This window comes from Botryllus schlosseri, chromosome 6 (genome assembly GCF_051294905.1).
Source record: "Botryllus schlosseri isolate E-star chromosome 6, Bs_hap1, whole genome shotgun sequence".
In the NCBI taxonomy this organism is placed as follows: domain Eukaryota; kingdom Metazoa; phylum Chordata; class Ascidiacea; order Stolidobranchia; family Styelidae; genus Botryllus; species Botryllus schlosseri.
In genome coordinates, this window is record NC_137241.1 from 1475007 (window position 1) to 1495999 (window position 20993).

General features: G+C 40.6%; 2 protein-coding genes across 3 annotated transcripts; both read left to right on the forward strand.

The window, feature by feature from the left end:
- The first annotated feature begins 10843 nt into the window (after window positions 1-10843).
- LOC145441991 (NACHT, LRR and PYD domains-containing protein 7-like) lies at window positions 10844-12175 on the forward strand. The gene has a single exon (XM_080319959.1). The coding sequence runs from the start codon at window positions 10844-10846 to the stop codon at window positions 12173-12175; it is 1332 nt and encodes a 443-aa protein (XP_080176085.1).
- Window positions 12176-13830: 1655 nt separating this feature from the next.
- On the forward strand, window positions 13831-20578 carry LOC145440825 (uncharacterized). Of its 2 annotated transcripts, XM_080318578.1 has the most exons (10): window positions 13831-14335; window positions 14393-14504; window positions 14556-14702; window positions 14757-14870; window positions 14939-15073; window positions 16208-16384; window positions 16451-16552; window positions 16963-17124; window positions 19269-19518; window positions 19585-20578. In XM_080318578.1, the coding sequence occupies exons 3-9, from the start codon at window positions 14643-14645 to the stop codon at window positions 19470-19472; spliced, it is 954 nt and encodes a 317-aa protein (XP_080174704.1). In that variant the 5' UTR covers window positions 13831-14335; window positions 14393-14504; window positions 14556-14642; the 3' UTR covers window positions 19473-19518; window positions 19585-20578. The 2 variants fall into 2 exon arrangements, with proteins under 2 accessions (XP_080174704.1, XP_080174703.1); XM_080318577.1 differs by having other exon boundaries at window positions 19269-20578.
- The last annotated feature ends 415 nt before the right edge of the window (window positions 20579-20993 follow it).

Sequence of the window (20993 nt, forward strand, 5' to 3'; positions counted from 1 at the left end):
TATGACGTAACCAGCATGAAATTTCGAATGAGAGAGCATTCAATGTACTATATTAGGTGGTACACGAACTTCTTTTGTTGGCAGAGTTTTGGTTGGTGTATTTTGATAAAAGTCGACTCAAAGGCACACAAATGACGTTCTTCGCAAGTAGTCACAATCACAGTGGCACTTATATTCATACACTACATTGCTTTGTTGGGTGCAGGGAGAACGTCTTCGCGTGTTGAAGGGAGCAGTTGTGTTGTAAAAATTACATTGGTATTGAATGTGCCGTAACACTTACTGACCGCAGAAATCAATTGTTTTTCAAAGCGGGTGGAAATGGGGTCATTCCAAGGTAGATAGATATAAACATGTATTATTGTTCGTTCGGTGGGCTCTGTTTGATTTTCTGCGTTGAATTGCGTTATTTCCTCTCTATGCCACGGCTGATGACGTGTTCAGGGTAACCGTTATCCAGTAAGATTTTTCGGATGTTGTCAAGTTCTAAACTCAGTTTGTTACCCGAACATATCACCAACGTTCTTTGCACGAGGGTGCCTATGAGGTTAATTTTTCTGCGTCGAGGACTAAATGAATTCCAGCGAAGCTATTGGCCTGTGAATGTCGGTTTCCTGAAGATAGACGTTTCAAACTTGTTGGTATTGCGCTTTTCGACTAAGATGTCCAGAAATGATAATGAGTTATTGCGTTCTTTTTCAATTGTGAATTGCAAAGCCGGGTGAGGCGACTTTAAGCGAATGAGAAATTGATCACAGTCCGACTCATTCCTGAATATGACAAAAGTGTCATCTACATATCGGCGGTACAATACTATTCAATTGTATACTGAAGTTCTGCACCTCCAAGAAGCTCGTCAATTTTTCTATGAAACTCTGAACTCGGTGTTCTCCATTTTGCCTACTCGGAAGGGCGTGTCAATGTCACCGAGCTTTTGCTAATAGTGCAGAGTGAACCACAAAACCGGTGTCGAATAATAGTTAAAATGTGGCCCATATGCACATATTTGGAATTTATTGCATTGAGGAAATATTTAGTAGAAGTATTGCGTACTAAAATCTCAACATTTGTTAGAACTATATGCTGGATAATACAAGCATTTTTCCATCAACTCGGATTTTTTTCGCGAGCTGGATAAAATCGTCTGGCCGTATGTTTCACACCCCTGCTCTAGTGATTATATGTCTTTGTACTACATCCAATTCTACATGAAAAAAAGATTAAGGAAAAAATAATAATTTTTTACACTTTGAATTTTGTGAAGTAGAGAGTAGTATTGGCAGATGTTTCTATCACGTTTATAAGAATAATTGTCATGATAATTGTTCAAATAGCCTCACACTCCTAGCGAAAAGAGTGTGTATTCACACCCAAAGGGTGGAGAAGGGTGGCACAAGAAAACAGAACCTAACTATGAATTATATAGCGGTCATAAATCATACGTGGCTATTGTGCATACTATTCTACGTTACTACGAGCATGCAGATTTTTTATTAAAATGTTGAATAGGCTAGGCTACCGTATTTATACCGCGGTTTAAATCGAAGGTATATACTTTCTGGTTTTGTGTGTCATGAGTACAGTGTCGTTCAAAAATGAAAAAAAGAATCGGACTCCAGCCATTCACTGATTAAATTGTCTGGTTAATACCCTAAAAAACGTTGCACACTAAATTTGGTTCAATTCTAACAAGTACAAGCCGCCGCCGAGCCAATTTAAAATTTTAATTTATTAGAAATAATGTAAAAAAAAATCAAATTTTCTTGTCAATCCCCCTAAATTGTTGAGTATTCTTCAAAGACGATGCAAAACAAATTTAAATCAATTCCAACAAGAAGAAACTGAATTATTCGAGTTTTTCGTTGATTATTCTCGGATTATCCACCAATATACACTATACTTCAAGAATCCGACACGTCTCGGCTCGGCTTTCGTGCTAGTGCGTGGGCCGAACAAAGAGCAGATGGCTTGAGTTTCTCATTTAGCTGCTTAAACTGTATTTACCTTGTTTGTCGGAAGTCCTACCGGCGTATTCGATTGAGCTGGCCGTCGCAACGCTCTATTTGTATCCGGACATGCTCCGAAGCTAACATCTGCGCATGGAAAAGACGCCTAACCTAAAAAACGTTACACACTGAATTTGGTTCAATTGTAACAAGTATAAGCCGCCGCCGAGCCAATTTAAAATTTTAATTTATTAGAAATAATGTAAAAAAAAATCAAATTTTCTTGTCAGTTTACGTATGTGATGTTCGCATTATCGTTCAGTTCAGTTTCCTTTTATCCGACCAATACACCACAATGACCACAGCATTACGATACAGTACGATAGGAAGGTGTCGAAACGATTTGGTGTAGTCTTTGGAATTATATCGAATGTAACACATTCGATATTGAAATCAGACACCCATCCGTACCTTGGCGAAGTAAAGATGAGGAATGCACAGCACCGTGCCCACTGAATGAAGAGTAATGGGCAGACCGTTAGGGTTGCCATTCATATATATAGGTCTAACTCTGTCTTCATTTCATATAGACCAGGGGTGCCCAACGCAGGGCCCGCAGGCTACCGGTAGCCCGCGAGGACCAAATGAGTCGCCCGCGGTCGCGAGAACAAATATGACCTTAAAAAGTCGATAATATGACTTTATTTTTTGGATGATATGACTTTATGTGAAAATCGTATATTTTCACGTGCGAACAACATCACTCACAGTGGCGAGATAGCGCAGTGGTATAATCCGCGGCTGCAACACCAATGGGTGCGGGTTCGAGTCCGACCGAGGTCGACTTCCGAATTCCGATATCTAAGTGTTGGAGGTTTACCTAGGCTCCTCCTCGCCACATCATCCGCGTCAGCGGTGTCTTACAAAAAGCTTAGAGGTGGGCCGCGCTATAAGTCGGCAGTTACGGAAAAATACAAAGAATATCGGCCTGGTGTAAATGACCATAGTAGTCGACAAACACCATGAATACCCAAAAAAACAAACAAACAAACATCACTCACGGAACTATAGAGTAAAACATACGCAACGTGACAGTAATACAGATTTTTTTAAACCACTGTCGTATTGTTAGAGTCTTTGAAGTTGTGATTTGAACGACTTGAAATGACTTTAGTAAGGATAATGAGATGTTGATGTTGGTTGAAACTTCTGCAGTTATGCATAAAGCGCTGGTGAGATGTCTTGTCTTTGTAGCTCCATTATTCGTTTCGCGTCGTTTTTGTCCAATCGTTTCTTAATGTATATTCTGAGCTCAAGCGGATCTTTTCCGAAATCAAAGGCATTTTCATCAGCATGGGCCTCTTTGACGGTGTACGTACAACTTTCCATTTCGAGTATTAGGTTTGAAATATTGTTATAGTGGAGGCATATTTCTGTTAACTGACTATAGTCAGCTTTGGATCGTTGACTGAATTTGTGTCGCTCTTTACAATAACATCTTCACCTTCCTATGCGTTCAGTATTTCTCAACTTGTCGTAATGAATCAGATTTGTGATTTGTGTCATGTGGTAGAATTTTTTTATGACTTATTGGCGAAAAGTCGGGTACCACGGACCAAAAGAATTGCAAATTAGCATATGATGCTACCCTTGGTTCGTAAATCGTCGTTGATCAGTCATAGATCTGATCGACTCAAGTATATCTGCTCTCTGAATACGCAATCGTTCAGTGTGTATTAGTCATTCGGTTGCAGAAGATCAAATAAATGTGATTCATATGACTATCGTTTTCATGTTTGCTGTTCGAACTAAGACAATAAAAGTGATTGGTCTTTGCCGCGGAACGAAATAACGAACTTTTTAGATAATAATTTACAGAAACTAAACCGAAGTTAAAAGCCAGCCCATGACAAAGTAAAGGTGTCGCCCTTATATTGTAGTCAACGAAAATATCATCAATTATTAAAGTCGTGAAGGTAGGCGAGGTAAATGGTAAATGAGGATCAAGTCTACAGCGAGAGTTTTTAGTCATCTTTGAGATACACCACTGTGTGTTGCTGAAACCAGTCATCCACGAACTAGTTATGCCGCGGAGAATCTTGGCCACATATCGTTCCTCGAGACTCCGAATCACCCCGACAACTTTAGTGTCTCAGGAAAACTCCCTCCGACTCCGAAGAGCTCACTCCCAGACTCCGAGATACTCCGATGAGTCTCGTCAAGTATCCGAAACAGTGGAAAGCATGCTACATGGTACACATGGTACAACATGGTACATGTGAAATATGGTTGGCCTCATAGCATTGTTTACTCTCCTGTCCCCAGTTGCAGTGTTGATGGCTGATTTTTATGCACTTGACTTTCCGATCCTCATCACTGATGGATACCGGTAGGTAGACTAAACAGTCTCGCCAACAGAGGTGGTCACAGCAGTCCTCGTCGGTACTCAGATAGCAGTAGAACTAGGGATAACGACGTAAATTTACACTTAGGAGAAACCTGAACTATGGATTTCCAAGTAAGTTCTTCGCGTAGTTCCACCTAAAATCTGAAAACAATTAAGTAGAAGTAGAAGTAGTCTGAAGTCCTAACAACTCTCGTCACCACAGCGGTGAAGAGACAGACATACTTTACAGTTAATATACATGAAGCTCGTGGAATTTCACGGCAATGTAAATGCATGGTGTTCGAAGCCTTTATAAACTATATGCATTCGGTAAGCTTTATGCTCGTTTATCACAAAAACGGTAAATCGTTGTCGCAAAAACTTGCTGCAGCGTCAGATAAATGAGGTTGCTCGCGAACGCTCGGTATCCTAGTTGGATAACCCTGGTTTATAGAGTGTTGCGGTTGCAATACTGCATAAACTTAAGACATACAACAGCACTTTCAAGTCTTCACTCAAGTCAATCATTTATCCAGGGTGACCGTGCACCAATGCGCTCTGACCGTCACTGTTATGACTCAAGTAAGACCTAGATGACATCAATATTAATATAGATCCAATCTAATTTCCTCAGAAAATTAGTTTACTGGCAGTATCGCAAAATTATTGCGAGCTGGTAGATGCTGAAATAGGTTGCGCTCTATAACATGGATACTATTGTTTGGGATTAGACTACGTTTGGTCTACGGCACCGAGTTATTGTTGATTGTGATCTGATTTCTTCTACGGGACATATCATGGCTGAGTTCGCATCAGGTAATACAAGCTATTTTTTCGTGACCTTCGTTCTTAACAAATTTTTATAGGAGCAATGCTACAGAATGTCATGACTTTTTATACTGACAATGATTTACGTTTTTTATTTCAAGTTTCCGCAACATTAGCAGAAGGCCAGGGCAACCAGCTGATACTTTCGCATTCACGAGTACATTTATGTAACCGATTCACCACCGAGTCATCGCCACCACGAAGTAAGTCGATAAATCACTGACCGCGATCCATTTTCTCTCTGCGAACTTGTTGGCGTGAGATAGGTCTGCCGTTGCACATCACAACCCTGAAAAGTTAATGCACCTATATTTCGTTCGCTCATTTATTTACGATGAAGGATATTGGAACTTAAAATCACGGTCATATCCAAGGATAGTATTCTTTCATAATGCGGTGTAACCACCCTGTTGACTAGCCATAATGACTTCGGAAAATTTGGTTTGCATGACCAGTCCAGTGTAGCGTGCCGATATATAGATGTACAAAATCAGGAAAAGCCTCGACTTGACTCGAGTCAATCTGTGTATTGTCTCGACTTAGACTTGAGTCATTGCGCATGACTCGAACCAAGTCATATGACTCGAGAATCAGACGGCTAAGACCGACATTTCATTGTATTTTCGAAGAAACGGAAAGTGCGACACACTATTGGGATTTCGTCTATTGCAGAGGTCTCAAACACTGGAACTCCCCAAAATAAGCCTCGAATGTTGCATTGTATGTGAGTTTGGTATTGTGATGCAGCAATGACGTCTGGGAGCAGGCGAGGAGCACGGCAAGCTGCAAGCGTATTGGCCGTTGTTACGCAAGAGATTGAGCACTCTCACTCTCGTGCGCATTTGCTCCTGAGCTGCTCAGAAGGCATGGTTGCGTCACAATGCCAAACTCACTTCCAATGCAACATTTGAGGCTTATTTTGGCAAGTCTTAAGACCACGAACAGAATAAAATTTATATTTTCGCAATCAGTACCATGGTAGCTTTCCATTGATCAAAAATTACCGTCAAATTGCCTTTGACCAAATGGAAAGTGTGACAAAGACCAATTTCACTGAGCCGCGAGACTTGCTTGTGTCCACACCATATAGGACACTCTGAACAGACTACCAAACTGGTAGGAGACATAGTAAAATATCAAAATGTCGTAGCTTGCGTTGCGTAGCTTATTTAGATATCAAAGCATGTAGGTATGGCAACCGACATTGGCATTATGTCGCCCCTTTGATGTATAGTTGGTTACATCCCGTGTCATCTTGGGTATCTTTATATATGTTATTGTCGCCAATTTAACGTGGCTAGTATTAACTAGTCGTAGCCTACGGTTCACAGCTGTAACACCAACGGATTCTTCGTAGATTGCACATTTACATTGTTATTGCACAGATCCATTATGTTCAAGTTGTTATTGATCTGTTCCAACATTGGAAGGTAAAATCAATCGCTGTTTCTATTTGACTGCCGTAATGACATGTCAATATAGCCTAGTTATCAGGAGTAGACCTATGCTCGAAACACGGAAATAAGGCCTACTTTGAAATACATTGAATTCCCCTATTATTGGTGATGCGGCCCGCGGCGCCAACAAAAATAGGAAATTGGCCCGCGAGCACATTTGAGTTTGAGACCTCTGGTCTATTGGTACTCGTACTTGAAAAAATAAGACCAGAAACTGCTAAAAGTAAGGAATATTAGTATATTATGAATGCGAATCATTCGATATCACCAAACAGAGTTGACTTGAACTCAGCTGTTTTCTGCATCGCACAATAATTTCAAAGATTACTTTATAGGAAACTTCAATTCATTATTGAGGTATAATGAGCAAAATATCGACGACAGGGGCAATATAGACATTTAAACCTTAGGTAGGATTTTGTTTGGATCTGGATATATTTTTAAATGAAACCATATCCTTAATTAAAAACGGAAACAGGATCCGAATTGGATCAGGATTCGGTTTTATCGAACGGCGTTGTTCCGGATCTCGAAAAACCATGATCCGTATATTTATCTATGCTGATATAGAAAGTGGGAGTGAATAGTAGGCTAGGGATGATGTGAACGTGAGGTTCACGTTCGCGGTCTGTGTGTGAGCCTTCAAAATTTATAGGTACGCGTTCAACAATGAACCTTGTTAGGATCTGCATATAATAACATCTCTGGTTGAAATTTATTGCATTACAACTGCGGTCCACTATATGCATGGCATCGGCAGCATAAAAAATCAACACTAGACGAGCATGCACCTTGATAATCTAAATATTTCACTTGCTTTGTTACAAAAGTTTATTCGAATATTTAGAGACTCTATGCTGTGAGCTTGACGCGCAATCTCACAACATGAAGAGCGAAATACACTGCGTGTAGGTGGTCAGCGAATGATGCTTACCTAAAACCAATCAGTGAAATTGATAGCGTTGTCTGATGTAAAAAGTGTAGCAGGCGTACGGGGTCAATGTTGATTTCATATGTTTATTGTATCACAAAAACCAAATCCTTACGATTGGGGTGTTGGCTACTGCTGCATAACTTGTTTATTGGGTAATATCGGTAGCAAGTATCCAAACCTGTTTTACACTCTTCTCAATATCAACGTGGCTGTACTCAGACGCCGCCGAATACATTGTCCGGTCTGCTATAGGCTGTTAATGCGTAAGCTTATATTCCCTTGCAAGTCCTCGTCGAGATTGTTGGCAAAGCGACGGAAGATATTGATTTTATGGAATTATTATATATATATTTTTGCCCCAGGTGATACATTTGGCGATGTTTAAAACGTCAATATGTAGGCCTACTTCAGCATTGTGGCAATATTTGGCCCCAGTGGTCGTCGCTACTTATAGTGTACACTACAGGGCTGTTAAAAAACTTTTCTTTCCGATTACACTGGCTTTTCAGTGATTATATTTCAAAATGTAATACAAACATAAACACCAAAGAAATGCATAGTAGAATATGACAATACAGGTATGCGCCAGGTGTTGCTATTGCGTAAGATGTCAATGATCCTTCGGTTAGCGGTGGGCGTGCTCACTAACTATATGGGCTGAATATTTCATTTTTTACGGTTGTTTTCAGAATCAAAGTCAAAATAACAGTGTGCTAAGTATATAGGTTCTATAAGACAAGTCAAGTGCTTAATATCGCTTAAGTATCACGTTATGCATAGTATCTATGCATTTCGGTATTAGCGTTTGCGCGTGCGTGGTCGATTTCTATTGTTCATCAGATCTGCTTCGCGTTTAACCCTGTATCCCAGCTGAGCAACCATTGGTTAGGAATAGGGCACAACGTCCTGCAGCTAGTCCTGCTCGAACGTCGGGTAGGCGTTATCCCGTTATAATTAGGAGGCGAATTGATTTCTATCGGTCAACGTAAATTACCCTGTCCCCTTTAACTTGCAGGGTAGGACTGTTATGTTCGTGCATTTTACCTTGGTATAGTTTGTCTCTCCTTTGTCTAGGATTAGTAATTACCGCCAATCATTATTTCCTCGTGTGTCGTGCTTCGTATTTATACCCTTATGTTCTGTTGCCTACGCCTCTCTCCTTTACCTGCACGCTGGATCGTGTCGTCTGTCTTACAGTTTGTCTGCTGATAATATACTGATTACAGTGATTACATATTGCAACCTCGTCGTATGCGTTATTTACCAAACAAGATCAAGAACATAACATTTTTATGTTACAATAATACGACCCGCAAAAGTACAGAAAATCTACATCAAATACGCGTTAGTCGGAGTTTAATGCACACCCTTTTCAACGACATATGATACCACCGAAATAGCCTACTTGGTTACTTCAGAATTAAGCTCCGGATATTATATGTACGAAACAATTTTCCAAATAGCTCTATGGTCCATCTCAAAATGCTCCTGTGACCCGCTATTGAGCCATGGTCCACAGTTTGAGAATCCCTGGCCAAATGGCAGCTTGGCAAAGGGAATTCCCCCCAAGCTGTGTTCACGCCACATTTTAGTAGAAAGCTGCGGAAACTGCTTGCTAAATTATGAAGAGGATCGTCTTGTTTTTTTTTTGTCTTGCGTTGTCTTTGTGTGCATTAGTGCTTGGTGGATCGACAAATTCCGTGAATCGACTCCGATCCTGTCTCTTCAGAATGAAATTCGGCTTCGATCCGACTCCGCCGAAAAAATTAACTTATAATTTCTTCCCACGATCTGCTGGCTAAATGCACAGTACTTTCTAGTACTGCGGTCGTATTAGAAAGAGTTCGGCTCCAATACCCACCCGGCCTTATCAGAACAGTCTCAATCCGCCTCCGTTCCGACTCCTACAAAAATGGAAAATAAATCCGCGGATATTCAGTCCATGCACTATCAATGCCCCGCTCCTGTATGAATTGGTCCTAGTATCAAAGTCTTGGATGGGTTTGACCGTTGATGTATCTATTGTGCCTGCTTTCATATAGCATATCAGCCTAATCTGGAATGTCTCTGGGTTCAGTAGTTCCTGGAGGATAAAGTAGCTATTCTCTTCTAACACCTGCACCTGCACCTGGATAGGATCAACGACGAAACGGCTACATTATATTTCGCATGAAAAAATCTCAGTCGGATCATTACCCTGTATCCTTTCATTTTGTTGCTTCAGGGACAGCATGGATAAACCAGCCACCAGAAAAGTTCGAGAAAAATGGTTTGTCTAACTTATGTTTATTTCACTTAATTTCAGCAAATCGTGTCAGAACTGCGGTGCTCGCAGACGTGTTTATCTTGCGAGGATTAGGCCTATCGAACGGTGTTCCCGAACCGTTCTTACGTTGAGGGCCCTTGTCGAAGATGAAAAGGGATAGTCGTGCTTTTGAAATAAATGTATCAATTTTCTGGCGTTCCTGTATTGCAAGTAACTGTGAGATTCAACACCGACCGAGATGATTAAGGAAATATCGCGGTTACATAATACAAAAGTATGGGCACTCTTAGGGACAAAAAGCGAGTATATCCACATTCGAAAGGTGGTACAGAAGCTAATTCAGAGAATTACATCGCGGTAATAAACCATACGTGCCTACGTGCGAGCATTATTTGGATAAAAGTGTTGGGTTTGATTAATACCGTGGTGTAAGTTTGAGGTATATACTTCGTTTTGGTGCGATATGCGCCTACAACTTCATCATCCTCGTCATATACAGACAGAGAGATATTAATTTACGTATATTCCCAAAAAGTTTTCTATAGTCAAGATCGCCCATTCTTACTATCAGCGCCCCCGATCACCCACTTTGTAGCTAGTGCCCCTTTCCAGGTTACAAACCCCCCAAAGAGTGCGTCGGCACCAACTGTGGCAACCACTGCTCTACACCATCGCACGAGATACGGATAATCTGCTACAGAGTCGCGCTCGACTTCGCAAAACGGCTACTCCCTTCCATGTCATGATTGCATATTACAGTTTATCGCACATAGTCCCCATTGTTCCTTTTAATGGTTTGTGATTTGACAATGTCTGGAGCGATTTTATTACCATTGCCAAATAAATCAAGTCAAAAGAACCATTGTTCTGCAGTAACCCTAACGAGTCAATGATGTCTGTTTTGATGGTTTGTATCGTATCATCGTTGCAGGGGAAAAACTGAGAAACGGTTTCTTGAAGAAATTGAACGATCAAACACGAAATAATATGAAGACAAAAAATGATACATATTTGAAAGAACCAAAAATGAAATACTTCCCGCGAATGAAAACAGGGTTCAAGTTATTCCATGGCGATTATATTCCACAGAGAGGATTTAGTGCAAATTATCAGGCCAAAATTGGAATCGACATCGATTACAACACTTTCGTTGGAAAAGTGGCTCACGGAGAGTGTGATAAACCATACTTCATCATCGGACCACCGGGTAGCGGAAAGACTGTTCTTATGAAGCGTTTGGCAGAATCTCTGATGTCGAACAAAAAACGTGGCTTGGGAGCCGCAGCAAAGCTACTTAAAAGAATATTCCCACGTTGGAGCCAAACCAACGGGACTTTTGATGTAGTTTATCATGTCAATATGATGAACATCCAAAATTTTTCAAATGCGACCTTGGCTCAAGTTCTATTCTCTAACACTGACCTTACCATAAAAGAAGCTGAATATGGATTTTATGCAATACTTGAAAAAAAAATCAAAATTGCAATTGTTCTCGACGGCCTCGATCAAGCCTCTTGGTATCCGGTAGCCACAAAAAAGGTAGGTCCATGGCAAGAATCCACTACCCCACTCATATTCGGTAACATTCTGTCTGGTAACCTGCTCTCCCATGTGCCTATTGTGATTTCTGCCAGAGAATTCGCCGTTACAAATTTGCCCCAGAATATGCGACCAACCGATTATACTGCATTGGTTGGATTCAGCGAAAAAGACGCCAAAGCACTTTATTGTGAACTCGCGCTTAATATGAATGACGATGAATTGTCTGAGAATCCAACCTCGCCCATTGAGGAGTGGGATCACATGACAGCCGTGAATGCCAGCATGATGTACATGTGTCTTACCCCGCTATTTTTGGAATTCTACGTATTAGCAAAGAAATGGGACCCAGACCCGCCACAATGTGCTACTGAGGTCATGACCAGAATCATCGAGATTTTCCGCACTTCCAAACATGCGAGTGAGCATAATGACATTGATTGCGTGATCAGCAAGTTAAAGCCGATGGCCTATCAAGGAACCATGGAACAAAGACTTGAGTTCAAAAAAGAGGATTTGGAAAAATTTGACATCCGTGAAAAAGTGATATTGGACATGGTTGTCAAAGTCGCGTGTGCCAACCCACTCGGACAGAGAATGTTAGAAGGCATGTACAGATATTTATTTACTCACCAAACCCTGCAAGAGATTTTGTCCGCGATGCATGTAGCCGAAATGGAAATGGCAGACTTCAAGAAATTTGTGGATCAAGAATGTAAAAACGATTTTTGGCCGGCTGTGCGAAATTTCTTGTGCGGGATTCTGAAAAATGCTCGGGTCAGAGAAAGGATTTCTCCAAAGATATTTAATCCTGGTTAGTTGAAGTGGAATTTTTTTCTGCGTGTAGGAATTGGAAACTGTCATGTTGTCATTTGGCAGACAATGTTGACGAAAAATGTGATTACCTGATGACGAATATCTTCAGGACATTCGGAAGCAATCCGAGTCCAACTGAAAAGCTGAATCTCATTATCGCTATGAATGAAGCTGACTCCCTCGATGCTTTTCGAGAATCGCACCTCGATTTTTCTAAAAAGCCCATGACTCCGGAGCTCATCCACCTTCTATTATCGGCCATGAAACACGTTGCTAGACTGGATTTGTTATCTTTGGCCGGGTGTGGAATCGATGATCGACTTCTTCAAATTTTCACCGATAGATTGATTGTACATCGAACTCAAGTAAAGTATAGATATGTAGATTGTAGAGTCCAGGGGTGTCAAACATGCGGTGCATCTGGCATGCCAGACGATTTTATCCGGCCCGCGAAGCAATTCTGAGTAGATTGAAAAATTCCTACACTTCCCAGCACATTTGTAACAACTGTTGAGAATTTTTTCAGGAAATGCTTCCATGTTAATAGGCCCCATTATAATCACCCGACTACGGCGCTGTGGTTTCAATCTAATTACCTCAAGTAACAACAGGACGGAGAAATTGACATCCAATTTCAAAAAGGAAAATAGTGCACACAAAGTTCAGAGTGTTATTCAAATATGGACCGAAAATTAGTTATTCACAGAAACGAAAACGCCAATGCGGAGCCGTTATATGCAGTTTACATGGAAAATATATTAGTTACGCAAATATATAATTGCCGTGTTACTTTCGACTCAATAGATCCCCTGAGATGAGAGAATCCGGACTCGCGATGTAATAATAAGAAACCAAATTCCAACGTCCGCGTTTCCTATTCAGTAAATATCTTGTATTCCTCACAACGCATATGCAGGCTTAACGCCATATTACGACTAAATCAAAGGGAGCATAGAATATGCCAACTAATATCGTCGTTACCGCCACTGTTTTAACGGATCTGAAATGTGTTCAGCCGGACAGTAAAAGCATTTCTGCCAATTCCATTATTCGCAAATAAAGGCGTTGCGACTTGCTAATTCAAAAACCCTAAGATCCATGTATTATCTATTATATATGCTTTTGAGGTATTCAAGTGAAAAGCAAGAGAATGAGGAAACATTTTGGAATCAGTTGATTGGCCTGGCCCCGAGCGATTTGTAGGCTTGAATCGGGCCCGCGACGCAATCTCAGTTTGACACCCCTGTTGTAGACGAACATTTGGATAGACGCTACTTCATTAGAGGGGCATTTTTTATAGATCAAGACTCTGGACATGAGAGAGAACTTGCAGTGGACTGATTATAACCTTTGGAAAAGCCTGTTCAAAATGTTTGAGATTGAAACTTGTCACTTGGACATTCCACTTAACCAGGTTCGTTTGTTAGGCCAAGATTCCACTTCACGTATGAAAAATGTAGCGCATGGCCATGTTTAACACGAGCACACATAATTATCCTTCATAGTGACATGACGAAGGGGGATGCGGGGCAACCACTTCACATTAAACAGACTTATACAAACTCCTGGATTTTCAAAATGCGCTACTAGAACTGCAACTAACAACCTGTAAAATTCCGCTACTAACTAATCAAAATACAACTAACCAGATTGAACAAATTGACATAGGCACACCTCGCAAGCGCTCGATAGGAACATAGAGGCCGGGAATTCCCGCTCCAAATGAACTCAGTCTCGTGATCAGTTTTAGTGTCTGTAAATGACAAAGTGCAATATATTGTTGAATATAGGTTTCAAAATTCTTCATTTGTTATAATTGTTCGGGACCAGTCTTAGCTCTATAACTAGAGGTTCGGGGTTTTTCATAGGAGTTCCAGAAAATAATATTTCATTCCAATATAAATTATAACATTAGATTAATTATTAGTAACAGTTTATTTGAATAATCGAATGATTATAATCGATCTTTACCAATCATTATGCATAGATAAAATCCGAATGTGATTTCAGGTTATCAAGAAGAAGGAATATCACACCATCGTCGAAATTGCAAAGGCTGCAAGATATGGAAATGTTGCAGAAATGAACTGTCGGGTCTCGAACTTGCAGATAAATTTGCAGCAGATGAATTACTTGATTTCCCTGAGACAGTTGAAGATATATGTCAGATAAAATATATGCCCTCCTAATGTTTCCTCAAATTTGGTTTTCTTTTTCTAGATTGATGAGCTCAGTATTGACGGTCCCATATCCAACTACCCCGATTTAAGTCTACAAAATTTCATTGAGGCTCATTCAATAAAAGCATTCAACATACCATCGCGAAAGGCAGGTAGAGTGTTCCATATAAAGATACACAAAATTTACAATCCTTCTGTCCCAGCGTCAAGTGGACATAGCAACCATTGGAAATGTGACCAGGTTCATTGCTGCTGCGAATATACCTATACTGCGATTCGAATATGTGAAGATGCGGGAAGACGATGCGGAGAGGCTTTTGTTATTCACGTCGTTTGGCACCAGAATAGAGGTAGAGATATGGTTGAATGAATGCGCAAGACATCTCTCATAATTTCCATTGCAGATTGAACATCTTGTCATCCGACCAGACTGCAGTGGTGTATTTGAAAAAGAGGTCTGGCAAAATGTATTTGAGAAACTTCAAATCAATACGTGTTCAATCGGTCAAGCATCAATAGTGAGTCTGTAATTTGTGAATGAAATCAACATAAATCCTAACGACGATGTTTATATCGATCTTTTCAGAACTCCTGCAGTGTTTGGGCCGATTTTTGCGATGTCATAAAAGGAGGGACTGTCAGAAATCTTCTCATCGGACCGAATATTAAACTTGAGTTGCGCGAAGTGACAAAGCTGCTCTCCGGCAAACCTGGCGAAATGGTATACAAAGCACGGTACCTAAAGCTGTCGTTAGCGATGCTCCAATTTCTACGTTATCTGATCATTCCTATACATCCCCAATCATATCAACTAAGAATAACGATTAGCATAAATTACACGGTAGACATGGTCGCATTTGCTGCTTTCCGAACCCCACAATTGGGAGAGTGCGAAGCTGGCACGGGAATCAAAATTATATTTGGAAGATTCTTACAATTACTTACTATTGCGAGCGCCATCAATTTAATTGTCGAATAGTGATGATAGTATATTTCAAATCCATGCATAGTTTGCAACTGGTGCAGCTGCTGTACACCTTGTTATTCATGCTATCTGTGGTCATAAACTGTGCACGTGATTTCTTTTAATCCTTGAATTCGTTTTTCTGTTTGGTCGTCGTGCTGGCAGGTCGTGTGACCGCCGGCTCAAAGCCGTTTTATGATGCGGTGTCGATACGTTACGCAGTTTGCGTGTGAAGCTCCGTAATAAAGCACTCCCAATCCCAAGACTGGGCCGTTACAAAACATTATTGATTACAGTCCTGAAAATGTAGGCGTTCACACACAAGATTGATAACACGTCAGTGACTATATGGAAAGAGGTTGGGTTGGGAACAACTACCGTAGTTGTATACAATATATTGCGATATGATTGACATGGGTCTATTAGACATGATCGTGAGGATTTTAGAAGAATTATGTGAAACTATTGACAGGAATTTAATGTTGTTGGTATTATTTTTATCTTTTGGTGTTGATGATGTTCTGACTACAAAGATTGTTTTAGTCCAGAGAGACATTCTATATCGCGATTCCCGAACCGCCAACTCAATTGTAGCACGGGCCACTTTCGTTGTGGGCTCTTGTAATAGATCGCTTTTTACCCGGTATGGGGATGATATGAATTTAAATTATGATCATAATATGAAGCTCAAATGAGTAATACGAAAAGAAATTCGGCTAAATTACAAGAAACTGTACTGATAAAGTGAAATGAGTAGACCGATTTGATCTTGAAAAATAAGAATGAATTCCTCAAATTTCCCAATCATGCGTTTGGTTAGCGATCTCGATCAATGTTGATCGATAGTGATAGATACCATATTTCAATTGAATCAACAGCGTTTCTCATTAGATATTTGGCCACATAGAGAAGATGGAAATTATAACCAACGGTAGTTTCATTCCTCTTGGAGATTGGAAGTTGCTTGGGAATGTTGCCAGGAAATTTGACGTTCAAAATATACTCTGCCACGCTTATGGGTATTTTCCTGACATCAGCACATTCGCTGATGGTCATAAAAGCTTGAAGGTAAGAAATCATTACGACATCATGTCTATTATGAGTATCGCTTATAAATAACTTACAATCTCCCAGATCAAAACACTCCTACTCGCCTGGAGAAGCAGTGAAACTGCATATTTTTCGATCAAGGACGTCACTCCAGCGACAACCGGAAATGTTAAAACGGAACGGGAAGTCAGTGACCTCTCTTTCAGTGGGGTTGTGTGGTTTTGAGACAGTTTTCACGATCATAAACTTATTCAGCAATTTTGGGACTTAATCCACATAAAATGTAAAATGCGACACACAAATTGATACGATGCACCATACAAACGATCCACATTGTGATATATCTAAGGGGTAAAGTGGGTTTTGTTTTCCTGTGCCAACATTTAGGGAGGTAGTCCTAGTTCACGCATTTGCGCTGTGCTGTTTCGGAGTAGCTGGATGCAGTTTCCAAATAACAGCCGTTTGAGACACCGCGGTTGATCCTGCGTAGTCGGGTGAATGCATCTCACGAATCCCGAAGTTTTCAACTATGACCATGCAATAGCCACCATGCTTAAAATGCTGATGGTTTCTCCTGATCGAATAATTCATCGCAGATGGAAATGAGTTATGCCGGTTCTGGACAAGACAGCTTGGAAACATCAAGCAGGAAAATCGGTAATGCCATTAGAGACATGGGAATTACGGAAGTACTCATTGGACAACTAATGGGCAGCTTTCCAATAAAAGATTTTGCCACGGCTCTGGGCAATACGCAGGTATCAGACTTGTACAAACTTGTACAAACATTTAGTTAGTTTATGGTCAACTGACTAACGGTGTTTGAGTAGTTCTGGTTTTATTTCTAGTTGCAAATTTTGAAAATGCAGTCGCACTAGTTTTCGTTCTAGTAGCACATTCGAAAATAATATTAGTTGCCGAACAACTAGAAAACACGTGTCGTGGTTTTGGCCACATTGCGATGCCGGTGTTCTGTTGAATGATGTTTGTGCTTGTGCAGCCATTGCTCGCTCAGAGCCATCACTGCTTACAGTGGCGTAGCCAGCGGGTGGCTGTTTGGGGTCGGAATCTCACCCATTTCAAACTCGATCGAAACCCCGTTCTTTTGAAATGTCGATTCAATGTCTGATATTTCCGATAAAATAAAAATTAAAGTGTCGGCTAAGAGAATGAAATCCTGTTCTGTAAGGTTCTTAACCTTAAATGACTTGGGAATACCTACGTCACAGATGGGAAACAATTTTCTGAAAATGACAGACCGGAAAGTCGTTGGCGAGCTAAGTCAAAAGTTTGCACTATATTCGGCGGTGTATTAATTTCTAATAATTTATAAATTGAAAGCAATGAATCACGTGGCTTACACAAGCTTCTGGGGGATGGTATACTATTAGGCAATTAAGAATTAAGAGTCAAAGTACAAAACAATATTTATCCCACGTAATTATTCAAAGCAATGGTAAACAAGAAACATTGTTAACTCTTTTTTAATCAAACTAACCCATAGACACGTCCTTCTATTAGACACCAAAATGTATGGCATGTTACAGCTTGGTCACTATCCCGAGCGGCCTGTAGCTTGGTAAAATCGTCCTGTTGCTTCGGGATCTGCAAGCCTTCGGGAAACCCTTCATTTTCAGTGAGTCACAAAACAAAAGTCCACCACATGTGTGCATACCATATGTGTTGTAATCTGTAGGACAATAAAACTACTCAGGAAGACTTGTACAAACTACCCATTCAGTTAGTTGATGGTCAACTAACTTGAGGTTTTTTGAGTAGTTCTAGTTCTAGTTTCAGTTTTAGTTGTGAGTTTTTAAAATTGACTAGTTCTATAGTTCTGGTTGTAGTTGCGGTTTTTGTAAATCCAGTAGTTTGTGCGATTACCAGTAAACCCAGCCCTCGGTGAACCCAGCCTTACAAACTCGGCCCTCGGTGAACTCGGACCTCGGGGTGAACTCGGCCCTGAGGTCTAGGTGTATTAATTATTATTATGAATTATTAAACTAATAATGTTATTATCAACTGATTTGTCGATCTTGTAAGGAGGTCAGGGCATGCGGCGTGATCAGATCACGTGATCACGGATTGCGCAAGCGGCAAGCGCGGGAAAGAACGCGACGTTGAACTCAGCCTTACAAACTCGGCCCTCGGTGAACCCAGCCCTCAGTCAATTCCAGCGAGGTCCATAGTATTCGAGAAACACCATGAATACCAAACAAGTAGAGTATGTGAGCGTCGCGTTATCTCCCCCGCTTACTCAATCCGTGAATACAAAATTTCCCGAGGGCCGAGTTCACCGAAGGCCGAGTTTGTAAGGCTGGGTTCACCGAGGGCTGGGTTCACCGGCAACCGTTAGTGCAATTCAGGCAGGCATAGTTCTACAATCTATAACTACACCAACCAGTTGATGCCGTTACAAACTTGATATCAATTTAGAACCGTCTGACGTTAGCTGTCGCGGTCCATACATAAACTATAGGCCTTTATATGCGCTTCAATAAAAACAATCGCACTTATATATTCATCGAGATATTTTATCAATTTAATTAATCATATCAGTTTCTCACCTGCATATACAAATGTCCTCTAACATCTTATTACAAGCATCCTGCCATCACTTGTCCGTACCTTACGTTAAATTTGGCTGGAATATAGTTCAATTGAACCAAATTTGGCGTGTAGGCTTAAATTAGGTAACCTAACAATTTTACCAAGTAGCCAGTAGGATTTGAGAAAAAAAAGTCATTTTTGAAGAGCCTTAATGATGATGTTAGTTTTTCTACATTATGGGTTATCGATGACGCCGTTCAGTGAATAAAGTAAAGCAAGGAGATAAGAAATGATGATAAATATATATCATTGACTTCGTAATCAGATAGGCCTATGACATCTTTATTCACAGATAGATCTATTCGCTGCGATGGATCTGCACAGTTATGATATCGAGTTGATTTGTCGAAATTGCACCATAAAGAAACTAATTCTTCTCATGAATAAGAAGATTGACTTGGGAAGAATACGAAACCTCAGCCGCAGACACAATATTGATGTTCAATACGTGACCGAGTCAGGATGGAAAGACTTGTTCAACGTCGAGTTATCCTGAACGCCATTGACTGGGCGGTTTTGGTTGAGGCAGAGATGACCAATGAGTATGGATTTTGATTTACAAAAAATGGATTTGGATCATTTACCAATGTTTTGAATCTCGGTTTCAGATTCAATTACCGTGCTACTTTGTAGCTTTCGTTTATGACTCTCAAAAAGGTGACCTACTGCGAAAGTCGATGCCGTAAATGGCGTAAATTATTGCGACCAGTTCGGGTTCTAGCCGTGGGAGCGCTATAGCAGCCCTTTCAAATTGTGGTATTGACTCACGTCTGTGCGCCAATTCCTTCTCCCAAACGCTCTTTTCTCCTCCGTGCAAATGTACGGCTTGCCCTCGTGCGGATTTTGTATTAACGAGAAATTGTGTAGTTGTTGATGAGCTTTACAGCTCAACGTCGTCTTTCGTGGTCGTACTGCCCTCATGGTGTCTTGAACTAATTTTAGGGCTGCTAAAATCGATTATATCTGAGTGATTCGATCCCCAATCTAGTATTAGGCTTCGAGTCGATTTAAGAATTACTCGTTATGAAGTCGTAACAGTGACGTGGAAAGTACTAGCCTACATCACATCTAGGATAATTTGATATTTTTGCCAACGATGCCTATTTCTTGTCACTTTGTGACAATGATGTTGTATGATCCCAACTTTTTAGAGATCATGTCTTGAAGTGCGTAGCTTTTGCTCTACATGTTCCGCAGGCTGCGATACGGCCCATCGAGGTTTTTATTGCTTCCGTATAGAAAATATAGTATCAAAACTGTAGTTTTCGTTGATGAATCAAAATGGCAAGTAGCACGTATCATTTCAGTACACGAAAAATCCTCTCATGATACTCGACTAGAGTTATTTTAATTATTGGGGGCCTACTTGATTAAGATTAGAGTACTCGATTCATTGTGCTCAGCCATATAGGCTACTCATTTGCCCAATAACTTTAATATTATTATTTTCAACAAAATGGGCCCGTAATGGAACAATGCTGCTTCATCGCGTGACTTATCGAATGTATGCCTATATAGCCAAGGGCACGTCGTATATTGAACTGTAACCTACTGCTTAGTCTGAATTAATAACGATGTGTACAATATATCTGGAAATGGCAATTGTCGTCTGTTGAACTGTGAGTCAAGATTCAAGAAGTCACTAAGGACGTTCGTATCAGCTACTGCCACTTCAGTATACTGTAAGCTGCTAACCGTAGACCACGGACTTTCCGTATTCTTCATTGACTGCAGGTTTCGGTCCTACCACGTTTACCATACGCTATTCTTCACGCCGACCGCGCTTTGCTTGCAGCGACCGTAGGCGTTGTAAGTAGTTGGTTTGCATGTGTCAAGATCGCCCAGAGATGCTCTGTCAGTGGCGAGCATCGGACAGATCCATTCTGTTCATATTTTAGACTTCGTTCATTCAGATTATGCGTCTGGATAAAGTTGCGTAGCGCAATCAGGAATTCGGTAATTGTGGCAAGTTCAATTGTCGATTCAACCTCAGTAGACTTCAAACTTATTCTCGTGT